This window comes from Vidua macroura, chromosome 18 (assembly GCF_024509145.1).
Source record: "Vidua macroura isolate BioBank_ID:100142 chromosome 18, ASM2450914v1, whole genome shotgun sequence".
NCBI lineage: Eukaryota > Metazoa > Chordata > Aves > Passeriformes > Viduidae > Vidua > Vidua macroura.
Window position 1 is genome coordinate 4,163,284 of NC_071588.1, and position 9,871 is coordinate 4,173,154.

At 55.1% G+C, this 9,871-nt stretch overlaps 2 protein-coding genes across 10 annotated transcripts; one reads left to right on the top strand and one right to left on the bottom strand.

Moving 5' to 3' along the window:
• Positions 1–464: 464 nt before the first annotated feature.
• On the bottom strand, positions 465–5,674 carry LOC128816560 (uncharacterized). 8 transcript variants are annotated; one of them, XM_053994271.1, is made up of 3 exons: positions 4,580–4,843; positions 4,243–4,303; positions 465–4,005 (listed from the first exon to the last, which is right to left on the bottom strand). In XM_053994271.1, the coding sequence occupies exon 3, from the start codon at positions 3,047–3,049 to the stop codon at positions 2,132–2,134; it is 918 nt and encodes a 305-aa protein (XP_053850246.1). In that variant the 5' UTR covers positions 3,050–4,005; positions 4,243–4,303; positions 4,580–4,843; the 3' UTR covers positions 465–2,131. The 8 variants fall into 8 exon arrangements, with proteins under 8 accessions (XP_053850246.1, XP_053850244.1, XP_053850243.1 ...); XM_053994269.1 differs by having other exon boundaries at positions 4,243–4,306; XM_053994268.1 differs by lacking the exon at positions 4,580–4,843 and adding an exon at positions 5,645–5,674 and having other exon boundaries at positions 465–4,306.
• FICD (FIC domain protein adenylyltransferase) lies at positions 5,126–9,746 on the top strand. 2 transcript variants are annotated; one of them, XM_053994261.1, is made up of 3 exons: positions 5,126–5,160; positions 5,633–6,019; positions 7,278–9,746. In XM_053994261.1, the coding sequence occupies exons 2-3, from the start codon at positions 5,734–5,736 to the stop codon at positions 8,348–8,350; spliced, it is 1,359 nt and encodes a 452-aa protein (XP_053850236.1). In that variant the 5' UTR covers positions 5,126–5,160; positions 5,633–5,733; the 3' UTR covers positions 8,351–9,746. The 2 variants fall into 2 exon arrangements, with proteins under 2 accessions (XP_053850236.1, XP_053850237.1); XM_053994262.1 differs by having other exon boundaries at positions 5,128–5,160; positions 5,684–6,019.
• Positions 9,747–9,871: the final 125 nt, after the last annotated feature.

Consider the following 9,871-nt stretch of genomic DNA (forward strand, 5'->3'; position numbering starts at 1 on the left):
GGCTGCTGCGTCTCCCATTCCGGCCCTGTGCATCCACAGCCTCCCTGCTGCCACAGGGGATCCATCCCCACCCTCTGCCTCTGATTCCCAACACATTTGGGGCTCCAATCCTGCGGAGAAATCTCGATTTCAATGCCCCCCAAGAGTCTCTTTCCCCTCCCTACAAGAAAAGGCAATTCCAGAGCCGTGTTTTTATCCCATTTCAGGTTGTGCTGCAAGTGGAAGAGAGAGAAGCTGATGCTTTTCCCCATGCATTTCTCCTTCCACAGCCTAACAAACCTAAAAAGAGGGAAACCCCCCCCAAAAAAAAAAAAAAAAAAAAAAAAAAAACCAAAAAAACCAAAAAAACCCAAAACAAAACAAAAACCAAAACAAAAACAAAACAAAACAAACAAACAAAAAAAAAAAAACCAAAAAAACAAAAAAAAAAAACAAAAAAAAACCCCAAAAAAAACACCCTTGGAATAATATTTGCAAGCTAATTAGGCAGAGAATCGATTTGAACATCACTGGGATACCAGAAAAATGCCAGCTGAGCTGGGAAGGCTTGGGCTGGTTCTCCATGGAAATTAAAATTGCCACAGGCTGCTGGAGGCAGGAGCTGGAGCCATTCCCTGGGAGGTCTGAGCCCTTTCCCACCCCCAGCAGCCTCCTGGAATCACTTGGTTTATCTCCAATTTGTAAAATGACTGTGAGAGGTGAAGGAAAGGGAATTTTCCTTCCCAACAGGAGAACATTTGAATTCCTGTGCCATGGGATTAGGGAGAAATCCAAGATATGCTGGAAAGAAACACCAATTCCTTTTGATTCCTCTTCAAGCAGCACTGCCTTGCCCAAAGCCCTGCCAAAATTCCAGTTCCTACACTCCAACAGATTTCACACCAAGGGAGCACAACATGGAATTGCTTCTCCTTCCACTCCTCACTTCCCTTCCCAGCTTTGCTCCTTCCTGCCTTGCCAGAGCTCAGCCCTGCACTCCCAAGGCTCCCAGGAGCAGGGATGGAAGCACCTCTGGAGCCCCTGCAGGTCTCTCCTGATTTTTCCATGTCATTATCCCAGTTATCCATCAGCCAGCAGCTCGTGTTTGGAGCACTGCTCCCCTGTCTCTCAGGAATTATGGATCTACCCAGCAAAGGCACAGGGAAATCATTGTTTGCTTGCTGCTCAGACCCCTGAAATTCCAGGAGAAAACGAGATTTCTCTTGCTTGTTTTAGATCCTGGGGTTTCCCCCTCCTCTGCTGGGTTTATTTTCAAATTCCCACTGCTCCTGTTCAGCTGCCAAACACAAGCAGGAGCTGCCAGTGGCATTCCTTTTGGGAAGGGACAGGGAGCCTGGCACTGCCCCCTCCCAGTGCTCAGGGAGGTTCACACCCAGCTGCTGCTCCAGCTCAGCCTCTTCCTGTCGAAAGCAAAGCCCAGCTGGGGGAATTTAACATTCCAGCTCCAAAGGAATGGAGCACAGCCTTAGAAAGGGGAATATTTCCCAACTCTGAGTTTTTGCAGAGTGCTGGAGGGTCCTGATAGCCAAGGAGTTCCACAAACAGGGGCTGTTCCCTGCTGGTGGGGGAGAGGGAAGGTTTTCGTTTAGAGGAATTTCAGAGGATCCATTTTATCCAGCAGCATGCAGGAAAATGAACAGAGCACCCTGGAAAGCTGGGAATGACACAGGCTCTGTCTCCTTATTTCCAAGGGGGCTGAGTTCTGCTGTACGGCATAGGTTTGGAAATCCATTCCTTCCATTTGCAAATCCATTTCTTCCATTTGAAAATCCATTTCTTCCATTTGCAAATCCATTTTTTTCCCAACTCCTGCCCTGTTCCCGAGTGAACGTGCTGAGGAAAGAGTGGTGCAGAATTCCAAGGCCAGATCTCCTCAATGGCACCAGCCACAGAGGGGATTTATGATTCCTAAAGGATCATCCCTCTGCTTTGGTTGCCATTTATCACAATCAGCACATATCAAGAGTCATTTGCATATCCCAGGCTCTGGGAGCCTTTGGAAACTTGGATGCATGGAGAAGCAAAATGTGAGTGGCAGGTGGCTCCCGAGGCCTCTGCTCCAGAGCTCCTGTTTCCCTTCCTGGGATTTAGAAGCTTAAATAGCTCTTGAATTTCAGGAATATTCCAGTTTTCAAATCCTGCTCGGGGCATCCAGGTTGAGCAGAGCCCCTCCCAGGTAGCCCACACTGCCTGAAATGTTGGAATTCAGGCCGGGATCAGGACAGGAGACCTCAGCAGCTCCCCAGCACCTCTGCCAGGACACGGCTCTGTCCCCAGCATCCCTGCCACGTTGCCACGGTGACTGAGCATTGTCCCCTTTCCTGCCACCTTTAAGGACAAATGTCCCTCCACGGCACAGGGCTGTCCCCAGAGCACTCCCAGCACTCAGCCTCATCCTGCACCCAGGACATCCCACAGGACACCCTGGTCCCTCAGGACAGGGACTGCTGCCCGTGAGGAATCTCCTGCTGGCTCCAGCCCGGAGCTGACCATCACCAAGGGAAAAAAAATCCAGGAGGATCCAGTCATTCCCACACCTAAACAGGGCGGGGTTTGCAGTGAAATCCAAGCAGGGAAGAGCTTGAGGCCGTCCAAGACCAGCAGAGGATCTTTGAGCTCGGGGCCAGCACCGTCCCCACGGCTGGTGGCACTGGCAGCACCAGGGAGCCCACAGGCAGTGCCACCCCCGGGCGTGCCAAGCTGCTCCCGCGCCCTCCCAAACCTCCCCTGACACCTGCCGAGCTCTGACAGCTGTCAGGACCTGAGCAGGGGGCGAGCTGAGAAGCTTAGAGGAAAAACAGCTCCTTTTGTGATCTGCTCCCACAGCACTCCCACCCTCCTGCCCGTTTTTAGCCCTCCTCGTCCTACCCTGGAGCCCCGGAGATGGGACATGGGTGGGGCTGGAGCTGTTCCAGGGTGCGTCACACGGGGTGTGATGTCCCCTCTGTGGCAGGAGAGGTGTCCACCCCGATCCCACTGCTCCTCCGGCACCTGGGGAACACCACGGGATCAGGGAATGGTTTGGGTGGGAAGGGACCCTCCAGATCATCTCAGGGCACCTTCCCTCCCCCAGGTCGCTCCAGCCCGGCCTGAAAGGAGCAGCACTGCTGCGTCTGCCTGATCACATCCTGCAAATGGGTGCCAGGGAAGATTATCCCAAGGGTCAGCCTTGGGAAGCACAAGCTCCGAGCTGCTCCAGGACCCCAGGAATCTCCGGGTGCACACACAAGGGAATTTTATCCCAGCACAAACAGTTCCAGAAGGAAGCCGGGGCTTTACTCAACCCCCAGATATGTTTTCCAGGATCAGTGCCTCCGAAGGCAGAAGGTGGGAAGGTGCTGGAGGGGGAATGCAGCGGGCTGGGATGTTTCCATGGAGCAGCGAGATCAGTCAGTGCCATCTGCCGGCTGCAGCGACCCGGCCGCTCCCGAACCCATCCGATGGCGAGGAATAAACCCCAGCCTCACGCTAAAGCTTCCAGGATCCCTCCGGAACGCTGCTCCGAAGGCAAATTCCCCTCAGGGTGCAGATGGGATCCGTCGGGCACAGCTGTGTCCAACTGCATGGAGAATTCCCAGGGTGACCCAGCAGGGCTGGGAGTTCTGATGTACCCAGGCTGCAGCTCCAGCATTCCACAGCTCCCTTCCCACCTTTGGGATCTCCCCTCGCTGCTCCTGACAGAGTGACACACGGAAATCCTTGGGCTGGCCCGGATCCATGCTGAGGAAGAGCTGTGGGAGTGCCAGGGATCCGCAGTGTCCCCAGGGATGAGGTGGCTTCTACCTCAGCTTGGACCATTCCAAAGGCACCAAGGGGCACCAGGGCTGGGATGAGACACCAGGCATTGCTGGCTGTCCTGCTCTGCTGGAGTAGATTTAATTAGGGAATAGATGCTAAGTGGCTCTATCACCATTTTAAAAAGGAAAACTCATCCCTGCTCCACAGTTATCCCAGAATCAGCTTTAGGTGCCAGATCCTCGAGGAGAACACAGGTCTGTGTCGAAGCTGCCTCAGGGAGAGAGGAGGGATTTGCTGGTTCTTCCAGTGCTGATTATGCCCCAAAGCTCTGTGCAGGCTTTGCCAGGCTCCTGCTGCCTGGAGGACAGCTCGGGGCTGCGGGGGTGGCCTGGGGCTCCGTGTGCTGCAGAGATCCCAGAGCTGATCCCAGAGCTGATCCCAGAGCTGATCCCAGAGCTGATCCCAGAGCTGATCCCGCGGGCTGGGGTGGGGATGATGGCTCACCCGTCACCAGAGCTCATCCAGCTGCTCGTGTCCGACAGTAAAACCAGCGATCCTGCTTTTCCTGCTGAAAACAAGCCCCAAAAGGGGGGGTTGTCTCTGGGAAGCTCCATTTGCAGAGGAAGGAGGATGGAGTGGGGGCAGCACGAAGCTAACGTGGATTGGGATGCCGGGCATGGGCGCATCTGTGGAGCTCTCCCCTCAGCTTCCCCTGAAACGCAGTTTAAATACCCTGAACCCATTTCTGACAAACCAGGCTATTTTTCCCTCCTGGTGACGATCTGCATCTGGTAGAAAACCACCTTATCACCTTGCTAGATACTGATTCTGAGGGAGTTACCTGCAGTTTTTTAAAACATTCTCTTTTCCCTCAACTTTTTTTTTTTTCCCAGTCTCTCCCTGTTCCTGGCCTGCAGCAGAAGGAGAGGCACAGGTGTGGAACACAAATAAGGCCAAAAATAAAGAGCGTAATATCCAGAAGGGCCACGGACGGGCGGCGGGAACGCTGTATCAACAGAATGAGGTGATTTTCCATGGAAAGGGCCAGAAATTGAAAGGCGATGGAATTTAACCCTTTGTGAGCCCCGCCGCGCTCCCATCGCCTAGCAACAGCACGCCATGCTCTTATATGGCAACCGCGCCCGCCCACTCCCCGTCCTCCCTTCTCATTGGCTGCGCGCCGCGTGATTGACGTGCGCGCCCGCCAGTGCTCACCCTCCACGAGCCTCTCCCGCGCCCGGGGCGCGGCGCTACCCGGAAGTCGGCGCAGGAAGCACGGGGGAGGAGCGCGAGAGACGCGTCCGCTGCGGCAGCCAATGGGAGAGGAGCTGGGCAGCGGCTCAGCCAATGGCAGCGCGCGGGGGCGGGGCCGGGGGCGGGGCTGCGGGAGCCGGCGGCGGGCGGCACCGGGAGGCGGCAAAGGTGAGGGGGGAGCGGGGGGAGCGGGAACCCGGCCGGGGAGCAGGACAGCACCGGAGGTCTTGGGCACACGGGATCGGGGGAAAGGGCTGGGGTGCACCGGGGGTACCGGGCAGAGAGGAGCCGGCGGGACCCGGGGTGCTGGGGGGGATTCCGGCCGGGGTTCAGGCTCGGGGAAGGGGCCCTGGGGAGGGAGCGGTGGCTGAAGGAGAAGCGGAGCGTGGGGGGGGGATTCCGGAGCGGTGCACGAGCCGCTGGCTCGGTGCGGGGTCACAAGCCTGGAGGAGGGTGGGGGGCGGACGGGAAGCTCCGTGATCCCCGCGGAACCGGCTGGCAGCGCCCGGTGCTGCTCCCGGGCACCCATGGCTCGTCCCGCTGCTGCTGTCGCAGGAATGCTCGGCAGATCCCGCGCGGTGCTCGGGGGTGGCAGGGACGGCCCCCAGTGGCTGTGACAAACCCAGAGCACATCCCTCAGAGCCGCTCTTACCCCGAACACGGCGCTCCGGCTGAAGCTGCGTGTTCCCAGGTGGGAGCAGTGGCACGGGACATGCTCCAGGTGGCCGTGCTGGAAGCAGGATGAATCTCGTGGCGATGGCGACCGATCCCGAGCTCCAATGGGTGTCCCTGTGGCTCCGTGTCCGCTGGGCGGCCGTGCTGGTGCTGCTGCTGAGCTCCCTGGTGATGCTGCTGCTGCCGCTGGCCGCCGTGGACAAGCAGTGCCACGCTGTGCTCAAGGGCCTGTCCTTGCTGCAGAGCAAGCTGGGCTCCCCGGGAATCAGCAGGCTCACGGGACAGAGCACGGAGCTGAGCGTCACCTCCAAGGGGCTGGAGCTGCTGGTGCTGAAGGGAAAAGCATCCCCAGGTGAGAGGTGCTGGGTGGGCACAGCCGAGTTCCTCAGGTCAAGGAGAGGCCACAGAGGTGATTTGGGGTCTGGAGCATCTTTGTGATGAGGAGAGACTGCGGGAGCTGGGTCTGGTTAGTCTGGAGAAGGGAAGGCTGGAGGGAATCTCAGCAATCCATACAAACATCTCCACAGGGGAGATGGTGCAGAGGATGGTGCCAGGCTGTGCTCAGTGGTGACAGGGAGCAGTAAACAAAAACACAAGTTCCACCTCAGCATGAGGAGGAGGAACCTCTTTCCATGAGGGACAGCTGCCCCTGACAGTTGTGGAATTCCAAACCCACCTGGACACCTTCCTGCTCCATGTGTCCCTGCCTTGGCAGGGGCTTGGAGTGGGTGATTTCCAGAGGGCCCCTGCAACCCCCAACACCGACCCAGAGATCTTCACCCCCTTCCTGCCCATGTCCTGTACCCCTGCTGGGAGTGACCCTGATGGTAACAAACTGCAATTAACTGCAATTAACACTGGCTGTAAATGCCCCTGGGGTCAGGCAGGCCCTCACCAGCTCCTTGACTGCATTCCAGGGCCCTGTGCTGGCATTGCTCCGTCTCTCCAGAGTTTTTCCTCGTGTTTTCAGCACTAGTAACTTCTGTGGAGGCAACTGGAACACAGAGAGGTGGTTTAATGCACAGAAATCTGGGTTACACAGCGTTAATCCCCAAATCCTGGCACAGAACAGCCTTTCAGGCAATGTCAGGCTGTGGCTGTGGCCAGTATCAGCTAGGACGTTAATTTGGAAAACACTTAAAGGAGTTATTATGATACCAGCACTGTATCTTTGTTTGCATTAAATCTTTTACTGCTGGGAAAATGTTGGATAGTTCAGTGGAAAAACAGAAGTGCTGTTGGCAGCCAACATAAAAATGCTAACATGATAATTTCACCTAAAAGAATGCCAAGGGAACACTGTTAAAACATTGTTTCCTCCCACATGAAGCAGTTTGGTGGCCACCTGTGGCCACCTTGAGCCTGCCTCCCCACACTTGCTGCCAGGAGTGGCTCTGCTGCCTCATACTCAGCCTAGAAACGTGGCATAAACCTCTGGGATTAAAAGCTGGAACACAAATTCTGTTCCAGTTCTTTGAGACTGGTTTTGTTCAATTTTTGTATCAGTGAACAGTCATAGAATATCCTGAGTTGGAAGGATCATGGAATCCAGATTTCCAGAGGTTTCCAGTAAAAGTCACCGCCCTTTATCTGTTACCGTTTCATTCCAGCGGTGAAGTTGGAAGCCAGAGCAGCTCTGAATCAAGCCCTGGAGATGAAGCGCCAAGGGAAGCGGGAGAAGGCCCACAAACTCTTCCTGTACGCCCTCAAAATGGACCCGGATTACGTGGACGCCCTGAACGAGTTTGGGATCTTTTCTGAGGAGGAAAAGGACATCCTCCAGGCCGACTATCTGTACTCCAAAGCTCTGACCATCTCCCCCCACAACGAGAAAGCTCTGAGCAACCGGGGCCGGACGCTGCCTTTGGTGGAGGAGATCGACCAGAGGTATTTCAGCATCATCGACAGCAAGGTCAAGAAGGTGATGGCCATTCCCAAAGGGAATTCCGCCCTGCGCCGGGTGATGGAGGAATCCTACTACCACCACATCTACCACACGGTGGCCATCGAGGGGAACACGCTGACGCTGTCCGAGATCCGGCACATCATCGAGACGAGGTACGCCGTTCCCGGGAAGAGCCTGGCGGAGCAGAACGAGGTGATCGGCATGCACGCGGCCCTCAAGTTCGTCAACACCACGCTGGTGTCGCGCATCGGCTCCGTCACCAGCAGGGACATCCTGGACATCCACCGGCGCGTGCTGGGCTACGCCGACCCCGTGGAGGCCGGGCGGTTCCGCGCCACGCAGGTCTTCGTGGGCCACCACATCCCGCCCCACCCGCAGGACGTGGAGAAGCAGATGGAGGAGTTCGTGCAGTGGATGAACTCGGAGGACGCCATGAGCCTGCACCCCGTGGAGTTCGCGGCGCTGGCGCACTACAAGCTGGTTTACATCCACCCCTTCGTGGACGGCAACGGCCGCACCTCGCGGCTGCTGATGAACCTGATCCTGATGCAGGCGGGGTATCCGCCCATCACCATCCGCAAGGAGCAGCGGGCCGAGTATTACCACGTCCTGGAGGTGGCCAACGAGGGCGACGTGCGGCCCTTCATCCGCTTCATCGCCAAGTGCACCGAGACCACGCTGGACATGCTGCTCATCGCCACCACCGAGTACTCCGTGGGCCTGCCCGAGGCGGGCGGCGCCGCCGGCTGCAAACAAACCATCCCCGTCAAGACTTGAGGGTTTTGGGCAAACTCAGGAGCTGGTGAAGCCGAGGGAGAGCAGAACTCCAAGCCACTCAGTGTTCCTGCTGGGAAATGACTGGACAGGAGGTGTCACTTGAGGGTTTTGTTTATTTAAAGTGTCTTACATTTGATTAAATTAATATAATTTATTTATATACATGATGCCAGATGGAACTGGGGATGGTGGCTGTGCACTGGAAGGAGGGGGGGAGAGATGTCAGAGGGCTCAAAAAGATGAACTAAAATTGAATTTCTCCTTAAAACTAAGCTTTGAGGAGCTGCTTCAATCACAACCCTTCACCCAGGCAGTCAACTCTACTGTCTGACCTCAGCAAAGTCTAAACTGAGTTGGTTTTGTGTGGCCTCTTCCCTTTAGCTCCGAAACACATCCCTGAAGGAACAGCACTCCAAGCTGTGTCCACCAGACACTTTGGTGTCAATCACACAGGAAGGAGGCTGAACTCCAGCCCAAAGGCATCTCTCCCCTCCCAGTTCTGTTTCTGTGGCACTTTGCATGTTTACTGTCAGCTGCCTTTCCTGGGGTGAGTTTTGTACTAGTGGGAAGTGTTTGGTTTGGGATTACAGGTGATAGGAGTGGAACAAAAGGAGAAAAGCTGTGACTTCCTTGAGGGAGAAGGACTCAGAAAACCTCAGCCAAGAGGAGCCCTTGGGAAAGCACAACTGTCCTTAGACATTTCAGTGGAGGGGCTGGAAGGAGCTTGTCTGCAGAACTGTGGGCAGAAAAGGTCATCAGGCAGAGCCAGGAGACACCAGTTGTGCCAATTTGGGAAGAAGTTTGCCAAAAAACTTCAGTTTCTTTAGTCTAGGTAAGGGAACTTCCACAATTAATCACTGGTCATGTCATTACTCTGGTAGATGTGTCAAGAATCACTCGAGGCCTCTGTGTGCTGCAGGGGCAGTGCAGTGCCTGGAGCTGCTGAGCAGTTCAAAGAATCACTTTTTCCTTGGTTTTTAGGGTAAAAGTACCCACAGATCTCATTACCCCAAACCTGCCAGGTGTGTAACAGCATCATTGGCCCTACCACCTCCAAGCTCACCAAACTTCCATTTAAAATCCCAGTTTAAAGCATTTAACCCCTTGACAAAAGCTGCCAGGCTGTCCTAGGCTTACTTTTCTTCCCTTTTAACTCTCTCTTACCTGACAGGGAGTTTAAGACATGTTTTAGAGAAGCAGAAACCAGGATGAGACTGGGAGTTCTCTGAGCACTGCTGCCAGGGAAAGCAGACAACACAGGAGGAAAGGTGTCCTGTCCTTACAAAGCATGTTATTTTTGTAGTGCAACCCGAGTATAAATAATGCACTTTAGAGCTCTGTGGGAGGGGGGAAATGTTATTTTAGTAACAGATTAATAAACTATTTTAATATGAAAGTCTTGTTTTGGAAGAGGCTGTTTTCAGAGCACACTTGGCTGCAGTGAACTAAGTGGTTGTGGAGGAGGAGAAGCCATGGGAGAGATCCTGGTTCCCTCAGCCATGTGACAACTTGAGCAGAGTC

What these genes read in the sequence shown, in the direction of transcription:
- LOC128816560 (XM_053994268.1), bottom strand. Translation starts at nt 3,049, where the DNA reads ATGATCTGGAGGGTCCCTTCCCACCCAAACCATTCCCTGATCCCGTGG.
- FICD (XM_053994261.1), top strand. Translation starts at nt 5,734, where the DNA reads ATGAATCTCGTGGCGATGGCGACCGATCCCGAGCTCCAATGGGTGTCC. An exon ending in GAAGGGAAAAGCATCCCCAG is followed by an intron (nt 6,020 to 7,277) that starts GTGAGAGGTGCT and finishes GTTTCATTCCAG; the next exon opens with CGGTGAAGTTGGAAGCCAGA.